The 22409-nt window shown below is 34.6% G+C and overlaps 1 protein-coding gene across 2 annotated transcripts in view; it reads right to left on the bottom strand.

Annotated features, from left to right (window-relative positions):
- LOC123557097 (FRAS1-related extracellular matrix protein 2-like) overlaps positions 1-22409 on the bottom strand; it is a 109993-nt gene that overhangs the window by 63267 nt on the left and 24317 nt on the right. For both annotated transcript variants that reach the window (XM_053543473.1, XM_053543474.1), the window contains exon 2: positions 6695-6784. In XM_053543473.1, the coding sequence (XP_053399448.1) occupies positions 6695-6784 (90 nt within the window). The remainder of the gene's footprint in view (positions 1-6694; positions 6785-22409) is intronic.

Here is a 22409-nt window from a genome sequence, read left to right as displayed (position 1 = left end):
CGAAATGAAGATAATTATATTTATTACACATTTGCGTCATCAGACAAATGTATTTATTACAAGATAAATGACTTGTATAAGGTATAGATTACAAACACTGCATATTTAATTACCTAAAGACACATATGTTAGTGGATCTAGAAGCTGCTAAAGCAAAACAAAACATGACACATAATTATAACTTTGTAGAATAATACAATTTCGACAAATTCCTACTAAATACAAGAAACTGCAATATCATTATGACTTCTCATTGAAATAATCATCTATTTCCTTAGAAATTTTATTATTCCAGGAAACAAGTCATTTAATGTCACTAATCTATATAATACAAAATACGGACATTGATCAGGTAAAATTGTTACTATAAAATGATATTACAGTTCAAGACTAAAATTGCTTTGGATTAGAGGGTAAATGTTTATCATAAGCCATCTGTTTTTCTACCTGAGGTTTGTTCATACAACACTCAGGGGTATAATCTTACCGATAATTACTGAAACAGATTTCTTCACAGACTTATTTCTAAATAAAATCATCTAATAGTGATCAAAAATACTCCCAAACCAACAAAACACAAAGCCTCACACCACAATTATTTTCCATGGCTTGTTCAGAAAGAAAAAAGCCTCACACAAAGAATTACACCGATATGTGCCTGCAAATGTAATTTACGTAGATACCAAGTCTGTCATGCCGTCTGCATGCTTACTGGGCTTATGGCAGTTGATAAAAAAAAAGGCTGCAGAATCTGTCATATGTCTATTACACATTCCAACAGATGAAACCGTTTTTTTTTTCTGTTTAAAACATGGAAAGGCATCAAAGTTTTGTCTACTGTATTAACCATAACTCAGCAGCTTCTTTTGCATCAGATAATGCTCCACACTACTATATATCTAGTAAAATACTAAACGTTTTTCAAAAGATAGTTTCTCTTAGCCTGGCTCCCTGGCTGCATGGCTATTTTTTTAAAAATATTTTATAAGTAAATTTTAAGCTTCTAAAATAGCACATTTTTTACTGATGGCTGTACCTATGCTCCTATGCTTAGAGCCAGGGGCAATAAAAATGTCAGTCTAGAAAGAACCTGCAGCAGTATAAAAAAAATTTATATGAGAAATATGACAGAACAAACATTATCTAAGGAAAGGGAACCAGTCTTAGTTTCTCTCTTTAAGTGTTCTTACATGTAGTAATTATGAATAACAGATAATAAATAAGTTTGGCTGTTTCCATTTCCGAAAACAGTTAAACCCAGACATAGTCAACTCAGTAATAGGTAAAGCTCCAACATAAAAAACAAGTTTTTTATTACTCAATTTTTTGCCTTCCGAACATGGTTCTAGTGAAAACTTTGTTATAAAAAACACCTTTTAAATAATAGTCCAAAGCAGTAAATGACAAAGAAAAGTAAATGGGTAAAACAAACATTTTCAGATGTGTAATTTTAATAATTTCTTGTGACTACTGTCTTTTCTGATGATCAAAATGAATGAATGTTGACATGTATGTTGCAACAATAAAAATCAGACTTTTTATTTCCAAAGTTAAACTTGACTAAGTATACCAACTACCAGAAGAAAATATATAAAACCACATATTCTTATCGTTATTTTGTACAAAAATGTAAATCGTAAATGCAGCCCTTACTGACATACAGTAATTTCTTATAACTATCTGTTTATAAAATAAGTATATATATGTCATTTTAAAATACCTACTATTTAAAGAAGAATGTTTTTTCTTTATGGGAAGCCATGGTTTGATATACGTACATAATGATATATTTCTTTAACAAATTACCATAAAAAAATATGGAAACAAGAGCTGTCACTATTAGCACTATTAGTGACAAATGCCCACCCCAAAGCGTGCCCAAGTATGCTACAGCAGCTGTCTGCACAAAATATGCTGGAATAGTTTAGGTATGAATCATTTTGTGACCAGGTCCTTGACCTTGACCTGAGAGACTCGGGTAATAAGTGTGACACACTTTCTCAAGATGGTTAACATTTGTGTCAAATTATTTTCAAATGCCTTGATAAATGGCAGAGTTATGGATTGGACAAGAAACAGACCATGTTAACCTTTAACCTGTATGTGTGACCTTGATCTTAAAGCTAGTTTTCTGGATCTTGCGCAGGACATGTCGTCTCATTGTGAGGAACATTTATGCCAAGTAATTTCAAAATCCCTTCATGAATGAAAGAGTTATGAACTGGACACGAAACAGACCCTGTTAACCTTTGACTTCTAAGTGTGAAATTGACTTTATAAGAGCTAGGGGTCTTGGTCTTGCACATGACACATCGTCTGATTATGGTGAACATTTATGCCAAGTTATTTCAAAATCCCTTTATGGATGGCAGTGTTACAGCGTGGAAAAGAATTTGCATGGACACACACACACAGATGCACACACACGGACGGACAGTGCGATTTTAATATGCACACCTACATTTCAACATAACAAAATTATACTTTTATTTATGCTTAAAGAAGTCACCTGATATGCATCATTATTGTTAAGTTATTGGAGTGTTTTGTAAAGATTTACCATCTCTTAACATTTTCAAAGGAGTGATGAGCTACAAAAAAACAAGGTAAATTATGTTTCTCTACACTTCGTGACTTCTTCTGCAGTCGCTTTCATCAAAATTTCCATAATGCTGACAAAATACTTTTAACATTGAAGCTATTATTTACATTGCTAATGTGCAATATTGTAATGGGTGGTATGCAAATAATTTACAAAATTTATTACATATCATCACTCAACGATCCACCGCAGATTTACTTTTTGTAATAAATAAAACATTCATTATGCATGCTGATACTGCAAAACTATAAGCGTGTTCTTTAAATTATTCTCAGCAAATCTCAAAAATTTCATCAGAGATTTCTTCATCATTTCATCAGAGCCTACAAGCAAACACAGGTTTTTATGATTTAAATACTGTGGCCAAGGAAAAATTAACAGCAAGTTGAATATAATTAATAATTTCCATGTTATCTGTCCTGTTGACTGTTTAAAAATTCTTATATAAAATTTCAGTGATTTTAATGCCACCTGTAGGACACAAGATGACCTTACATGGCTCATAGATCTGAAAAAAGGCAAACTGGTTGCTCTCGAAAGAACTTGAATGCCCATAATAAATGTGCAATAGGGATATAAAACATGAGACATATATAACCATAGCAATATATGTAGTATTCATCGCTTACCATAAAGGTAACATTTTGAGATGTATGTCTGGTTATTTTAGTAACACTCTTATATTAGATTATATTAACATCGATTTTTTTTCCAGTCCTGAATTAGAAAGTCCACAATCTACACCTTAGACTTACAACGTCTGTTGAGATCAAGTTATCTGTAATAAATTTTATTCTTTCTTCATACTGACACTAATATTTTCCAAGAAAAACATTTTCTCTCTAGGCTCATCTCAACAGACTTATAAAATGCGATTCTGGGGTTATATAATGTCATGAAGAGGGATTAGTTCCACCTGTCAATAGCCACCCTAAACTGACCGGCAACAAGATTAATTGAACTATTTCAAATCACCTGTACCAGATGTTTGATTTTTCTCTAGAAATGAAAGAAAGCAAAGCCTTTACCATGTTGTAAATTCCCTGCAGAAGTATGCTCAAGCATTTATAGTTGCTGAATCGCTAACATTTACACCCTTCAAAATATTTTTTATAACTTTCATTGTTATGGACAATATGACAGGAGTTTATGTTTTTATCATAATACCATAAGAACTGTTTTTGAAAACGTTAGATAGACTTCTGCGGTCAATTAGTATAGATATATTTAGTAATATGAATTTTAGCTCCACTATTCGGAGAATAGTGGGGCTATTCAACTCGCGTCGGCGTCGGCGCTGGCGTGACCTTTCTTGGTTAAAGTTTTTCAGCAACCTTTGTTTTTCTGTCATATCTTTGTTACTATTGCTTATATCTTACTGTAACTTCAAAAAAACATTGTCCAGCATACAAGCAAATTATGTGCAGGGGCTGGGCCCATTGTACATAAGGTCAAGGTCACCAAGGTGTTATACTTAGGTTATTTTTAAGGTTAAAGCTTTTCGGCAACCTTTGTTTTTCCTGTCATATCTTTGTTACTATAGCACATTCTCTAATCAGCCCCTGTGTCTATTTTTAGAACGACCTGATAAAACTCAGGTTTGTGGTTTTATGATTCGATAAACATTCAGAGAGATGTGTGTTATTTATATAGACTCAATGAATGTTATGTGATAATTGAATATTGTTTTACACATTATTTTTTCTGTTTAAGAACTTAAATGGATTCAGACATGTCCTAGAACTCTGTTGACTGAATTACAGAAACATTTACTTTACCTGATGTTATTATAACATGCAGTAAACTGTTTTCACACCAAATTAGATTACTAGTATATCTTATCAGTGTTGAAATTTAATTAGATTGACTATATACTGAGAGCTATGACATTAGTTATAACAAATAATGATTCAGGAAAACTTGATGAATAAAAAATAACATTAAAAATTGGTTTTAACTAAGATTATCATAAAATCACTTAAAATAGAGGTCTCTTATAGAGACATATATTCATTTTACTGTCAAATCGCCGAATAGTGGAGCGCGCTGTCTTACGGACAGCTCTTGTTTACAGAACCAATAATAGATAGTATATGTATAATTTCATAAAGAATTCCTGATTATCTAATAGATTATATATTTAAAAATAATTTTTTAAACTCTCCCTTCTTTCAATGTCTCGCACAAACTTCCTAAGTATAAATTAAAGACACATTTGATCAAGTTCTGAATTCGACAGATGAAGTAGGCAATAATTCAGTATTGTTTTATTAGATATTTTTGAACTTTGTTTTATTAGATATTTTTGAATTTTTATTTTTTGTTTTTGGTATTTTTCGGGGTATGTAGTTGGGGTATAGTCACACTGTCACAGTTTGATCATGCGATGGCATTTAATAGCAGAGGAAGAGACCCAAGGGGCATCTCTAGGCACTCCAGGCATGGGCAGACATCAGATTAAAATCGCCGACCTTCCATATATAAGCCACCCGGACGGTTTATGCGCATGAAGAATTGAAACATCTCATGTGAAGTCTGGAACCTTTACCATTCGGCTATGGAGGCCTCTCTTGAAATTATGTGAACAGTGCAAAAGTATAATTAAAGTATATCATGAAAGTTACTAAATATTATGACTGCCAGTTATTGTTTCAACCGATTGTGTGATTTGATTAATAAACTTTCTCTCATCTAAGGCACTGACCTACAAATCTTGGCTACGAATGATTTTTCTTTTAAATTGAAGTCCGGTCATATTATGAACATTAAAACACGAGTTTTTGTTTCTAAACTATCTTTAATTTGCTCAGTCAAGAAAAACAAGATGCCAGAGTCGGGCATTGAACCCGGGCAGCTACAGCAATTGCTAAGGACCTGAATATGTATACAACAATATTTATAATTAGGCAGTTGACCTCGAGTAAAATGTTATAAACGCTTTTGAATTTCCAGTGTAAAAATTAGTAAAAACAACCAATTCTCATGTGTTTCAATAACATATAGTCTGTCAGTAATTAATTCAAAGCTTTCTTAAGATTTATAGCATTAATTTCTTGTTACCTAAAATTTTCTCTTTTTTCTGTTGTCCTATGATCTCGAGGACAGAGCTTTGATAATCAATATCTGTTTGGTGTTATAATAATTTTTTTCTACATACAGTTCAAGTATTAACTAGTTACAGGAAATTACTGTAACTGCATCTAAAGCATGATTTAACATGACAATAAACTATTGATACTCTTTTTTTTTGGTATTAAACACTCATTTCTACTTAACTTGCAATTTAAAGATGATACTTTTATGAAAGTATAAAGTTGATTAACACCTGAAATAAAACGTTGGCAAGCACTTCTATACAGACTGTGAAGGTCATTAAGGAGAACTATGATCCAGGGCACTGGAGTCATTCAAGGGTTATGTTACATCATGAACACATTTGCAATGATCTCTAATGAGATGGTGATTATTATAGCTGGGATGAAAAGTGCCTAGCTCAGATCGCATTTGTCCAGTCGTTAGAGTCAGAGGTTAGAGATATTGTAAATTTTTTTAGAAAGTGCTATCAAAGAGGATTGATTTTATGGCCAAGTGCTTTACATTTAATGACTCTAACGACTGATGCCAGTCTATCTACACCTGTGCAACCCTGGAACCTTGATCTTGGATGCCAGAATATACTTTGGCATCTGATTCACATTGACTGAAACAAAATTCTATATATATTGCACTGGTCCTCTCACTTGTACTTCTGAGCAAACCGATTACATAATTGAGCCGCGTCATGAATAAGCATGGATCCAGACCAGCCTGCGCATCCGCGCAGTCTGGTCAGGATCCATGCTGTTTGCTAACAGTTTCTCTAATTGCAATGGGTTTTGAAAGCGAACAGTATGGATCCTGACGGATGCGCAGGCTGGTCTGGATCCATGCTGGTCGCAAAGCCACTATGTTGGTTTTCTAATGGCGCGGCTCAATTATTATTATGTTCAAAAAGATGGCAAAGACTTTTGCAATCTTTGGAAACATAATTATGTAGTCACTACCATGTTTGGTTCACACTGAAACTGGCTTAAATATTTCACGAATGCTTACCTTTATCTGTGACTTTGAAGAAGAAACTATCAGAACTGGCATTTTCACCTGCATTCAGCACATACTGTATCTCTTGTCTATCTATGTCACCTGAAAATAGATAACATTCTATTTTTAGCACTGAAGATCTTCCTATCAATATACAATGTATAACTTAAAATAGAAATCATTCTATTATTAGCACTGAAGATCTTGATAAACAAAACCTAACAAAAGGTCAATACACAACAAAGTATCCTAAAGTTATAAACAAAAGCAGAGTATATTAAAATGCAATTTTACTGTTTTGTTACGCATTTTGAGTACGATTTGAGTACGATTTGAGTACGATTTTTTGCATAACCAGAAATATTCACATGACGTAATTAACAGCAATTTTTTCGATTTGAGTACGATTTCTTGCATAACCAGATATATTCACATGATGTATTTAACAGCAATTTTTCTCGTCTAAAATGGTATAAGCCTAAAGTGTTAATAACTAAGATCTGAATATTAAAAAATATTGGTTTGTTGAAAGAATTGTATTCTTCAAAAAGCAGGCGCAACAATTGGAAACATGGAATTACATTTTTTACCCATGGAGGTTTTGTTCAAACAATTAAGATAGTCTCTCAGGGCAAATTCTGGCTGTCTGTCTATATGCCAACATAAATTGTAGATTGTTTTATCATTGGCAAAAAGGCTTTGTCTGGAAACTATTTGTCAGGCTGGAGACATTTTGTCTGGTGTATGCAATCTTTTCAGGTATGGCAGAGCTTTTTAGAAACTCGAGGGAAATCTGTGCATGGCGGTTACATTAAATAATTTCTAAACTGCTTACAGACACACATTATCTTCACTACCATTTTTGTAATGGCGTGTACTCCGTCTTTTGGGCTTACACTTCTATTCTCTACAGGCTGTATTGGGTTTGATAGAACAAAACCCCCTTATCTGATTATAAAATATGCAAATATAAAGACCATCATGGAAATGAGTTTTATATTACATACAAGATTTTTTTTTTTCTTTTTTAATCCTCATGTCTCCTCTATCTGCTTCATTTAAATGGAAGGGTGAAAGACTTTGCAGTATCTTAAAGTTAACAGTTCTTAACCGGCCCAGGTTATCATGCTGGATACGATTGACTCTGCATTTGCGACCAGTGTGGATCATGATCAGCCTGCATGGATGTGCAGTCTGATCAAGATCTGCATGCACTGTTTGCCATTCAGTTGGTATCTTTTTGATTATAGCATCCCTTTTAACAGTTAAAGGTATTGTCCAAATTGAAAGATGGACAAGTTCATTACAGAAATTTTGCGGGGTAACTTGGTTTAAATCTCTTACTTACGACTCAGACGCATTTAAGCTGACTTTCTTCCTAAAATTAAACAATTTCATAAGGATGTTTGCGCTAACAAGACAGAATCTATATTAATTTACGAAATAATACAAAACATATCCTTGCCATAAACAACATCTGTTCTTAACATTACAGTACAATTTGTATGCTGCTCCAATTCTTGGAATAGATCTCAGATAATCTGTTTTGAAGTAAAATGTATTTTTACATAATAAATGGCAAGATTTCATGAAAGGATGTAGCTTAGATGCTTTGTTGTTGTAACATCATTTGAGTGTACCTATAATCTACCCACTTCAAATTGAAGGAGAATGAAGTTCTATATGGATGATGAACACCTATTCTCAGTAACTTTTTGCAATTTCATTTGCAGTTTCCTGGGATAAACACAGACAGTAATTTCTGAATACAAATGTCATGTCTAAAGGAGATGCATATCAAAACTGAAGGAAAAGTTATTTCTCACAACAATGTAAGCCTGATTTAAATCAATCTGAACTTTTATCTCTTACTTTTCAAGTCAGCAGACTCAGTCTGAAATCTAATCAAATCAAAATCGGCACTACCAGCAGTATCAGGTACTTATGATACCATGTCAAGATTACAAGCATCTACCTGGGCTGATCCAAATTTATTACATATCCTGTATTAAAACACGGTTGTGATGTAATCCTTTGTTAGTTTTGTCCATTATAAAGGTTATTGTACCGATACCGTTCTATACATACGATTATTTTACTATACCTGTCCATTATTAACCTGTAACTGTCCATTCTTAAAATAATGGATACTTTAAGAATGGACAGGTACAGGTTAATAATGAACAGGTATAGTAACAACCTTGTACGTTGAGAGGTGTGAGTACATCAACCTATGAAATTCGAAAGTTTCAAAATATAAACTGCAACGTTTTACAGAACTTGTAGCTGCAATAAAAACCCTGAAGGGGAACGTATGACATTAACCAAAATCGCCCCACAAATTATCAGTCAAATGAAAATCAAACAATGTGCCAAAAGTAATTACAGAATGTTAGTTTAAATCTTCAACCGTTAGAAAGTAGTAAAGACCTCTTTGTGTACTCCTAAATCGCAATAGAAAAGTATCGCAGATATACGGTTGATATGGCATTTTCAGTCGAAAATAGATGAAAATAGGCAACGTAATGTAAAAACAAGAGCTATCGGAGGACAGCAACGCTCGACTATTCAACAGCTTTGACAACTGAATGAATATTAAGGTCGAAAAGGGGGCATAATTTTGTAAAACTTGCAAAAAAGGGTTATGGAACATGTACAATGCATATCAGCTCATAAAAAATGGGGCAACTGTACAAGTTTCAGTCCACTCCCCTTAGTGGGTACTGAGATACCAGCTTACATGCATAAAGTTAACCAACAACTGCTTAGTCGAAAAATGGCATAAATTTTGTAAAAATGCAAAGTAGAGTTACGGAACCTGAGCACTGCATGTCAGATCATCACAGTGAAAAACTGTGTGACGTTCCAATCCATTTCCATTAGTAGGTACTGAAATACCAGCTTACATATAAAACCTTAATCAAAATGAACTTGTGCAGTGTAAGTCAATTTATCACAGTGAATAAGTGTGTGCAGTTTCAATCCATTCCGACAAGTGGTTACTGAGATACTAACTTAAATACAAAAACTTAACCAAATCGGGACGCCGACGCATGGATGTAATACAAAAAATGGAACACTACAGGTCGCCCAACACGACATAAACGAAAATGTTGCAGGCTCGGTTTGATTGAGCCTGTTCGTGGACGGTAGTGGAAGTGCAGGCTAACGTACACGCCCTCTAGCCCGGGTTGAGCAGAACTCAACATTTACACATGTTATAAGTACCAGAAGTAATTTAGAGACATCGCAGATGTATTCATACGGCGGTGCACATGGAACTTCAATGATGCACAGAGTGCAATTCAATGAAAAGCGGCGTATTGTCCCCAGACAAAATAATGGCTGTGCCTTAAACGAAAAACAATGGGCAGAAACTGGAATCCAATAGCTCCACCTGTTCTTTGAATAGTCGAGCTGAAAACATAATTTTTCTTTCTTTTTCAAATGCTGCAGACCTATCTTTCTCATGCGGTGTTCGTGTAAAATTGGTTAAATGTTTGCAATAACTGACATTAATTTTGTTAAAGTCCTTCCAAGAAATGTGCAATTTCACCTTTCTACTACAAAGACAAAAAAAAAACAAAAAAAAACAAAAAACAAAAAAACGTCAAGTTCCCTGAAGTTTTACTGCACGTTTCGGTATTACCAGAAAATTTGGCCGTAATGATCTTAATTTAACAATACAATTTTCTTACAATAACGATGTTATTTATTGTAATAACTATATATTTTTGGTAAAAACGAGATTTTGAGTCATGACGAGTAAAGATCCCATGTGATACGGGTAAATTTCTTCTAAAAATTGATAGAATATCCGTAATTACGATAAAGAACCATTGTTTTTTAATTATAATGATATGAAAATACATACATGTACATACATTTTAGTGTCTTCACCTGGACCCGTCATTTATTAATTACTTGATTTATATAAAACTGCAAACTCAGCACGAACAAAGCATGGACAACTATTAATACATACATCATAAGGCCAAGTTAATTTTAATTTTTTAAAGGTACTTCAAATCATTCATAAACATGACAAAGCGAAAAATGTTCAAAACTTTCCTAAGAATCAGCACTGAATATCATTAATGTTTAAAAAACTTTTATTTGCAATAAATATTTATATGCAATCTTATTTAAACTCCATTTGACTTGGTATTTTTTATTTAGCACAGAGACACAAATCAATGAATTGTCTTTGCCTCATAGTGGACAATATTAGAGACATTATATAATATCACGACAATCTTGATTTGTTCGTGAAGACCGTGTTTTAAGTCAGAGAAAAGCCTCAAACTATCCATTATGTGAAAGAATGGACAATCTCGGCGCGTTGCGCCTCGATTTGTCCATTCTTTCACATAATGGACAGTTTTCGGCTTTTCTCCTTTACATAATCACACCCAGTTGCAGAATTTTTACGTAATACGTAAGTGCTTGATTTTTCTTAAAAGATTCCACCGATATTTGCTCAGGTGAAAATAGACCGATTGTCTTCTAGAATTACTTTTTGCAATAGTTTTAGATATGATCTTGCAAAACGAAACTTGTTGGAAAAAAAGTCAAATTCTAAACTTGTGTCTGTCTTATGTTTAGAAGAAAGAAAACATGATTTAATGTCTGTCTGTGATAAATGATAGGAGAAATTTTAAAGATTAATTTCAAGGAAACATCATTAATAATGCAGAAAGCAAACCCCAATTTTCACAGTAATTATAATGGCCTAGTGTGATTTATATACAAACTGATTTAATACAGTAAGTGAAAGAGCTGGCTCATAATTCACTGCTTAACTACTGTAATTTAGCTTCTTTAATGACAAGTTATAATAAATATGCATTGGAAAAATAAGTAAGAAATTAAAGAAACATTTTTTGTTAAAATCTATAATAAATTGCAACTTGGATTAAACTTTTTTTTGCAAAGAGAAAGAAAATTGTGATACCTAAATTTTAAAGGTACAGAACCATCATTTTGCAAAAAATGTACAACTTTGAAACTTTGTTGCAAATTGTCTTAAATTCTGGAATAAAATTTCCTGAAGAAAATTCTCTAAAGAAAGAGATGATACTAAAAGATAAACAAGACCAGTACTTTAAATTTCTTATTTTGCTGTTTATTATACTTATGGAAATTATAACGGATATCTTTTAGTAATTACAGGGCTAGTGCAAATTCTCAAAATTCCTCATAATGTTCAAGATAATGCAAAATGTTTGGGTGGCAACATCATTTGGGTGGGTACACTTTTCATACTAGACACTTGTTTTTTGACAGTTGTATAAAATGACTAGTGTCTAAGTAGGAAGGTGTGTTGTTTTGTAAAAGAGGGCCATATCTGCTCTTGACGCTTACCTGACCTTGACCATTACAGAGCAACCTTAAATATAATATCATATAAACAAAATATACCATTAATTAAGTGCAACAATAATTATTATTGAAGACCAATGAACTACTTCATGATCGAGTAAAAGATGTTTCAAATCAATTTTCTCCATTTTTAGCTCTAGTCGTCTTAAAGGGACCAAGCGCAAGCATTGAACAAAGCTGAGAGATATCCATCCAAGGATGCTATCGACCAAGTTTGGTGAAGACCTATCAATTTTTTGTATGATTTTAGCTCTGGGGATGCCTAAAAGGTCAGTCAAGGAGGCGTCCGTGCAGGCTGATCAAGGTCTACACTTTTTCGCTATTCAGTCAGTTAAATTTTCAGTGAACACTCCTTCAAATAATAAATGGTACTGCCCAAAGTGAATGATGGACTAGTTCATTTTAGAAATTTAGAAGGCTAAAGGTTAAAATACTGATGCAGACAAGAGAAGCAGGACAACTGACAAAGTTCACCAGAGCTAAAAATGTAGACAGGATTTATATATTAATATGTGCATCTATATATGAAATAACAAGAGCTAGCTGTCTCCATAGGATGACACATGCCCCTGATGGCACTTTGAAAGAATAGTTATGGCCGATGTTAAGAGTTTAGGACCTTTGACCTACGGACCTGGGTCTTGTGCATGACACGTCGTCTTACTGTGCCACACATTCATGCATAGTTATTTTAAAATCCATGCATGAATGACAAAGATATGGACCGGACACGCCCATCATTGCACTATCATGAAATATGACCTTTAACGTCTAAGTGTGACCTTGACCTTTGAGCTACAGACCTGGGTCTTGTGCGCGACACGTCGTCTTACTGTGCCACACATTTATGCGTAGTTACTTGCAAATCCATCTATGGATGACAAAGATATGGACCGGACACGCCCATCAATGCACTATCATGAAAAATGACCTTTAACGTCTTAAGTGTGACCTTGACCTTTGAGCTACGGACCTGGGTCTTGCGTGCAACAAGTCGTCTAACTGTGGTACACATTCATGCCGAGTTATTTGAAAATCCATCCATGGATGACAAATTAAGATATGGACCGGACACGAAAATTGCGGACAGACCAACAGACGGTTCAAAAACTATATATGCCTCCTTTCGGGGGCATAAAAAGTACACAAATTCTTACAGATTTCAACTACATTCTTGACAAAAATTAAACATGACATCAGTCATTGCAAAGTCATTAATACATATCTTCCTAATATATCCCATGTTTTAACGAACTTGAAAAATTTTGGAAATTTAGATTCATGGTTTTACTTACTGTAGACATGCATTAGTTTAAAATTACATAATAAATGTAAAACCACACAAAAACTGTTCTGATAATAATGATGAAAGTGTCTTAAAGATGTTGGTGTAATGAAGTGCACATGCCTCCCTGATTTATGATAGCTGCTAAATGGATAATTATTATGTACAAAATATGAGCCACACCATGAGAAAACCAACATAGCGCATTTGCGACCAGCATGAATCCAGACCAGCCTGTGCATCCACGCAGTCTGCTGAGGATCCATGCTGTTCGCTTTCAAAGCCTATTGCAATTAGAGAAACCGTTAGCGAACAGCATGGATCCTGACCAGACTGTGTCCATGCTGGTCACAAATGCACTATGTTGGTTTTCTCATGGCATGGCTCATATTCACTTTCTGAGAAATTCACTCAAAAAAACGAGTAAACAAAACAGAGACCAGAGACAGAAATTTTAGCAATGTTCTCTTTATTGCAGACAAATATTTTCTTTTACATAACAACATTCTTAAACAAAATTAAATTAGTACTTTTATCGTAAAAAGTAATCTAATTTAAATCTGAGTATTTATCATTTTCTCTGTGACATAACACCAGAGAAAATCAGATGCCGGTATAGTAGATGAGAAAAATTCAGCATCAAATCAAATATGAGCCGCACCATGAGAAAACCAACATAGTGCATTTCCGACCAGCATCCACGCAATTCAGTCTGGATCCATGCTGTACGCTTTCAAATCCTATTGCAATTAGAGAAAGTAAACGAACAGCATGGATCCTGACCAGACTGCGCGGATGCACAGGCTGGTCTGTATCCATGCTGGTCGCAAATGAACTATGTTGGTTTTCTCACAGCACGACTCATATGATATTTATTATATTATAGTCAATGCATAGAACAACAAGAGCTTCAGAGGACAGCAACGCTCGACTATTCAACAGCCTTGTCAATTGAATGAATATAAATATCAATAAAGGGGCATAATTTTGTAAAATAAAGCAAAACAGAGTGATGGAACTTGAGCCATGTAAGCCGGTTTATCACAGAGAATAAGTGTGTGAAGTTTCAATCCATTCCCTTAAGTGGTTACTGAGATACCAGCTTACACACAAATATCTAACAAAATTGGGATGCCGACATTGACACATTATAATACAAGGGTGAGTCCAATCACAGCTCTAGAGAATCTTTTCATTAAGGACCTCATAACATTATATCAGTTCCTTACTAATAATTACAGAAAAACAAACAAGAGGACCATGATGGTCCTGAATCGCTCACCTGTTCCCACATGACCCAGTTTTGAGTATGACATCGTTTTTTCTATTATTTGACGTATTGACCTAGTTTTTGAGCTCATGTGACCCAGTTTTGAACTTGACCTAGATATCATCAAGATAAAAATTCTGACCAATTTTCAAGAAGATCCATTGAAAAATATGGCCTCTAGAGAGGTCACAAGGTTTTTCTATTATTTGACCTATTGACCTAGTTTTCAAAGGTACGTGACCCTGTTTTGAACTTCACCTATATATCATCAAGATGAACATTCTCACTAATTTTCATGAAGATCTCATGAAAAATATGGCCTCTACAGAGGTCACAAGGTTTTCCTATTTTTATACCTACTGGCCTAGTTTTTGACCGCACATGACCCATTTTCGAAAGTGACCTAGATATCATCAAGGTGAACATTCAGACCAATTTTCATACAGATCCATTGGAAAATATGGCCTCTAGAGATGTCAAAAGATTTTCCTAATTTTAGACCTACTGACCTAGTTTTTGACCGCAGTTGACCCAGTTTCGAACTTGACCTAGATATCATCAAGATGAACATTCAGACCAACTTTCATACAGATTCCATGAAAAGTATGGCCTCTAGAGAGGTCACAACGTTTTTTTTATTATTTGATCTACTGACCTAGTTTTTTAAGGCATGTGACCCAATTTCAAACTAGACCTAGATATCATTAAGGTGAACATTCTAACCAATTTTCATGAAGATCCATTCAAGGGTATGGCCTCTAGAGAGGTCACAAGGTTTTTCTATTTTAAGACCTACTGACCTAGTTTTTGACCCCAGTTGACCCAGTTTCAAATTTGACCGATAAATCATCAAGATAAACATTCAGACCAACTTTCATACAGATCCCATGAAAAATATGGCCTCTAGAGAGGTCACAAAGTTTTTTCATTATTTGACCTACTGACCTACTTTTTGAAGGCATGTGACCCACTTTCAAACTTGACCTAGATATCATCAAGATGAACAATCTAACCATTTTTATAAGATCCATTCACAAGTAATTGGCCTCTAGAGATGTCACAAGGTTTTTCTATTTTTAGACCTACTGACCTAGTTTTTGACCGCACATGACCCAGTTTTGAACTTGACCTAGTTATCATCAAGATGAACAATCAGATCAACTTTCATACAGATCCCATGAAAAATATGGCCTTTAGAGAGGTCAGAAGGTTTTTCTATTATTTGACCTATTGACCTAGTTTTTTAAGGCACATGACCTAGTTTCAAACTTGGTCTAGATATCATCAAGGTGAACATTCTGACCAATTTTCATGAAGATCTTGTGAAAAATTTGGCCTCTAGAGAGGTCACAAGGTTTTTCTATTTTTAGACCTACTGACCTAGTTTTTGACCGCACATGACCCAGTTTCGAACTCGACCTAGATATCATCAAGGTGAACATTCTGACCAATTTTCATAAAGACCCCATGAAAAATGTGACCTCTAGAACCGTCACAAGCAAAAGTTTACGCACGGACGGACGCACGCACGGACGCTGCGCGATCACAAAAGCTCACCTTGTCACTTTGTGACAAATGAGCTAAAACAACGTGTTACTGTTCATGTTCTTGTATTGAAAATGCATAAAAACTGGCTTCAAAAAATAAGCACACTGACTCTCTTAAATCTATAAATAGCATGAGTTCAGTAGAATTAAGTAACTGCCGGCCTGTCGCTCTACTAATGTACCATGAACATGCAAACATGTTACATGCATGCAATTATGTAAAAGACAACAGCTGCAGATATTCATATTCTGTCATGTTAAACAACATTTTAATGATCATGTTGAAAACAAAAATTATACATGCCATGGCAAAATTACATTTTAATGATCGTGTTGAAAATAAAATGAAAATGCAGACAGTCTGAAAAAAACCCAACATATTTCAACAGTTCTAGCAAGATCTGAAACATTTTGAGTTTTTGTCCCATCTTTCAAAACTGTCATAATTTTTGTCTCTATCTTAGATATTTCCAAGACCATTTATCATTTTCTCAGTCACTGTGGAGATTTGTATACTGTGCTTTATTCACTCTCATAAACATTAAGATTTATTTACATCATAATTGCTGCAAACCCTACTTGATGTAAATCAGATTTTCCATTATCCAGGTCCCAAATTCAAGATAATGTACTTAACTGTCCAAAATTGTCTTTACTGTCGGAGCAAAAAAAACAAACCCAATGGACTTTGTTGCCCAATTCCAAAGTAAGTAATGTACCTCACTGACTGCCCAAATACAATAAGCAATAACCAAATTATACATCATTGCCCAAGTCCCCTCCAAGCAATACTCTTGAATGCAGCTTAAGTCCAAAATGAGCTAAGACATTTATTACTAATTTTTAGTCCTAAATAAGTAATATACCTCACTAACCAAGTCAAAACAATCTACTTTGAAAAGCAATATACTTAAATGCCCAAGTCCAAAATGAGAAATAATTTCTATTAAATCTTTGTGGCAGCAACTTAAAATGTTACTATTCTAATAGAGGAGTTTGAAGATTTTCTAAGAAAGTAATCTTCTTTGGTGTTAAAGTAGATGCTGACTACAAAAGCCTCATTATTAACGATAAATAACAGTACGAGAGTAATAATCAGTTGCTGTGGTATGATTTTTATGTCCAGCTTTTGTCTGATGTAGCAATATAATTCTCTGCAGGTAGAAATCTGATTAAGTAATGAAGAGTATAACAAGCTAAAAATCCTCTCTAAAATAATAAAGACCAAATAATCTAATAAATCATAATTCATATTCTTTGAAGATATAGTTAAAACAGCTGCTAGGAATCTAACACTGAGGCCCAATATGTTGTGTTTGACTTAATACTAAAATGTGTGTGGCCCAGTCTGTAGTATACTGTGACCCATATTGATGTATATATTACCCAATATGGTGACGTGTGTGAGCCACTATGGTTTGTTATAATAAGTACCAACTTTGATGCGTGCAACTCAAATTGGTGTGTATAACCCAATTAATGTAGTGTAACTGTTTGACCCACTGTGGTATGACCCAATGTAGTGTGTTTGGCCCACGATGGTGTGTGTTCCTGGAGAGTTGTTTGTTTGAGTCTCTACAGTTTAATTAACCCTTAGCCTGCTGCAGGCGAATTTAACAGCCTTTGCAAACAGCTTGGAACCAGATCAGACGCCGATTAAATCGGCGTCTGATCAGGTTCCAAGCTGTTTGCTACTCTGACAATATTTCTTCCAATTTTGGAGCAAATTGAATGAACTTTACAATTTAAGCAGACGACATTTCCAGCAGACGACAATTTATCTAGCATGCTAAAGGTTAATCAGTTGTATCATCACAGTGACTCAGTAATACAGTTTACATGCTCTTGAAGGAATATAATTTTGAAAGCAATGAACAGAACAAATTTGCTCCAGTACAGTATGTAGTATTCAGTGTACAGCATGTAGTATTCAGTGTACAGTATGTAGTATTCAGTGTACAGTCAAACTTTGTTCACTTGAACTCGGATAATTCGTACACCACCCTTCTCTCGAACTCGTCGTCAGGTCCCAGCAAATCCCCTGTATAACAAATTTTGTTTGATAACTCGAACAACCGATCACTCAAACAAATTTTGCTAGTCCCGTCGAGTTCGAGTTAGCGAAGTTCGACTGTATATTAAGGTTTTCATCCTTCCTAAGAAGTAACTAACTCATTCTGAATAAAACTAATTTGTCTGCTATGTCTTAAATTTCCGCTGCAATTTCTTTTTGTTGCTGGCCTGCTTTGCAGAGCATGGCCATTTGGAGTGCTCTGTACTTCCAGAAAATCTACCCTAATTCAAATGCAACTCCAAAAATGATATGCAAACTGCAGATTTTTTCTCACCTTTCAAGATGAAACAAGAGCTGTCTCCATAGGATGACACATGCCCCCGATGGCACTTTGAATGAATAGTTATGGCCGGTGTTAGAGTTTTAAGACCTTTGACCTACGGAGCTGGGTCTTGCGCGCGACACGTCGTCTTACTGTGCCACACATTCATGCGTAGTTATTTTAAAATCCATGCATGAATGACAAAGATATGGACCGGACACGCCCATCAATGCACTATCATGAAAAATGACCTTTAACGTCTAAGTGTGACCTTGACCTTTGAGCTACGGACCTGGGTCTTGCGCGCGACATGTCGTCTTACTGTGGTACACATTCAGGCCAAGTTATTTGAAAATCCATCCATCGATGACAAAGATATGGACCGGACACGCCCATCAATGCACTATCCTTTAACGTCTAAGTGTGAACTTGACCTTTGAGCAACGGACCTGGGTCCTGCGCGCGACATGTCGTCTTACTGTGGTACACATTATGCCAAGCTATTTGAAAATCCATCCATCGATGACAAAGATATGGACCAGACGAAATGCGACAGACGCAGCGGTTCAAAAACATAGCCTCCCTTCGGGGGAGGGGGGGGGGCGCATAAAAAAATGTTATCTTGACTATCTTAGGCAAGTCAGTGTTTAACAGTTTACCATATGACATTAATTACATAAAAAGCAATAAATCGGACACAGCTTAACCATTCTATTTCTCACATAAATGTCATCTCCAGCAGCTTTAACTATTTCTGTTTCTCAAACCCTCTTCTGCATTGCTCTCGCATTGTCACTCATTGCCCTTTAATTTCTCAATAAACCTTTCTTCAAGCTTGTATATTGATGTTTCTACATCAGCTTGTATTAGTTAGTAGAAATATCAATTTCGACCACCCAATCAACCTTTTGCAAGAGCCTAATTTAAGCATGTGATAATTAGCTTTACAAGCTCATTTGTCTTTTCTAATTAAAGCCCAGAAAAAAACACTAACTGGTGATATTGATGCACCAGTTCAGCTGACTGATACAGCATTAACACATCAATAGGAGACTGATCATTCTGAAATTCTGATTTTTGTTTTATTTTATTTACTGCATAAATGCACAGAATGCTTAATTGTTTTTGACAGAAAAATGATGCGTATAATGATGTTTTAAATCTGGTATTTCTCAAATTGTATCAAAAATAGGGAAACATTTCATAGCTTCTTTAATATGTTATCTGTTATTAAATATCAGTTTTGGAGAAACATACAGTACCAGGGTGTAAATAACAGAATTTTTTTTTATTTAAATCACCACGGTTATCTTAAATACCATCCTGAACAGTTCAAGAAATGCATTTTCAAACTTTTAATCTTCCTGTGCATCCAAACTGTCTAAAACAGTTCCAGATTTTCCCTTTGATTATCTGCCAAATCATTTCCGAAAGATATGTAATCAATTTTTCTTGACGAGTTTTCTGAAAATTTATTAACTGTCTACCACATTTGAAATGAAATGTGTTGAAAATGGAAGTGAGACTGGGAGAAAACCAGATAAATCTATAAATATTTTGATTTCAAAAACTTTTTCTTTCTCATGGAATGTTAGTTTTAACAGAGAAAAAAAAAACAAAATTTTCTGGCAGTATATATTATGCACGCCTTCCATTATAAGAGCAATTCTCAATAAAAAGCAATATATTCTGGACAAACTTAGCAGATAGATTGTTTTTTTTGTATGTAATTGAACATTAATTTGTCTTTCTCTGGCACAGACATTTTCAGCACAAACCGGAAATGAAATTTCTTTTGTTCTTATACAGAATACAGAATGCCTTCAGCTCAAGGCAAAAAGAAAAGGGGGAAAAAAGAAGTTGCAAATTAGTTTGAATATAATGAAATGGGCAAATTTTCTAAACCGTAATTTACCGAATGCCAAATTTTCTGCCAAAAGTAATCAGGTTACTGTAAAATAAATGTCAGTATGAAGAATGGTGATGAAAATAGAATTATCCCCAAGATTAGTTTTGGATGAATTTTCTTTTCTTCATTTTTGATGAATTTGTGTTCAGACTTTCCTTGTACAGTGAAGTTGAAGTTGCTTCCATAACTCAGAAACCCTCTGCATCATTGAAAAAACATGAATTTTTGCCGGGAACTATTAACATTGCATCATAATGGTAAACTGAATAATTTTTAAGCAAGTAGTTGGGAGTAAAACAAATATACAAACAAGAAAACCGCAAAGCGGAGCAATATACGCACGAAAGTATGACCTTTGACCCCGAAGTATGACCTTGATCTTGAAGCGAGCCATTCAGAATATGCGCTCTGTATGTCGTCTCGATGTGGTGAACATTTTGGCCAAGTTTCTTTAAAATCAAGTTCAAGAGTTACAGAGCGGACACAAAACATAGTCATATGACCTTTGGCCCCTAAGTGTGACCTTGACTTTGGAGCAAGCCATCCAGAACATGTGCTCTGCACGTTGTCTCGATGTGTTGAACATTTTGTCAAGTTTCTGCGAAATCCTTCAAGGGGTTCAAGAGTTACAAAGCGAACACGAAATTGCTAACGGATGGACGGACACCGCGGGCATAACATAATACGTCCCTTCGGGAGTATAAGTGCAGCTATACCTAAACTAACTTTTAGCCGTAAAAACATTTTGCTTACCAATCTATATGTTACCATGCATTTGTATACAGTTATAACAAGTACATGATTTACATCCTAGACAGGGCTATAATAGCCTAGTCCACTCGATAAGTTTTATTTCATAAATTTTTGACAAGGTTAAAAGACCCTTTAAAATGCTTAAAAACTGTACAACATAATTAACAGACTAGAGAAAAAATATACTTCGTATAATAATCATAGACTGGAAGTCTAAATAATGCTATTGTTTCAACAACATCGGTTAATCATTGCTAAGATTTCTTCAATTGTTAATTAGGAGCCACTTAACAAGTGATCCAACATGTTACAATATAAGGGGAAATCACTTCTCAACTTTAATCATAGTACAGTGTACTTTTAAATTAGAAGATACAAAGTGTCTTTTTAATACTTTAAGAGACTGTACTTGAAACCTGATCCCACCCAAAAAATCATCCTTATTTATTCATGCAGACAACATGTTATTTTATCATTTCTTTTTTATAAAAAGCTAATATAACTTCTGAAATGAGTATGAATTTGTACCTGACACTGTAAGTGACAAGTTTAAGGCCTTCAAGTTAATATAGTATCTTCACTGTTTTATAGACACTAAGAAATTGTAGCTTGTTCAAAGACCTTTTATTTTAAAACAGTGACCGACTGCTTTGCAATTTGTACTATGTGAATTGTTCAAATGATTAGCGTGGTTGCAATTAACTAACATCGAGGGACACACCTTCTTGTACCAATGAAGAGAATTTCTCCATACTGGCATCAAAGATAAGAAATTTCCTTTCAAAAAAATAACATGAACCCTGAACGATTTTAGTTAATTTAATTTACCTGTTTTTGTGGCAAACTCTATACAATGTAAATCTCTTCTACCAACAAGTACACTTGTTAACATAACCGGACAGAGTATTCCTGGATTTTGTAGGTGTACTAACCTGTTGTACGCAAGTAAAAGTCACCTTCTCCACATACTTCAGTGCTGGAGAACAAATGACTTTTGACACATCAATTATCAGGTTGTCATGGTGAAGGTATGCCTCACCCCGCTGATGGCACTTAACAACCCTGCGGTCCAGTCCCTGTCAGAGTAAACTGATGAGCAAATTGACTAAGGATTATCGCAATTTATATACAATGAATACTTCCTGCTCAAGTGATCTACCAAAATTGAAGTAGAAATTGGAAAAGTTGATGTTTGCCTCAACTAAGTTTGAGCGGGATCAATTCAGAAGGATACTTCTGCTACAA

The sequence above is a fragment of the Mercenaria mercenaria genome, chromosome 5, assembly GCF_021730395.1.
Source record: "Mercenaria mercenaria strain notata chromosome 5, MADL_Memer_1, whole genome shotgun sequence".
Taxonomy (NCBI): Eukaryota; Metazoa; Mollusca; class Bivalvia; order Venerida; family Veneridae; genus Mercenaria; species Mercenaria mercenaria.
This window is presented reverse-complemented; position numbering and strand designations above follow the sequence as displayed.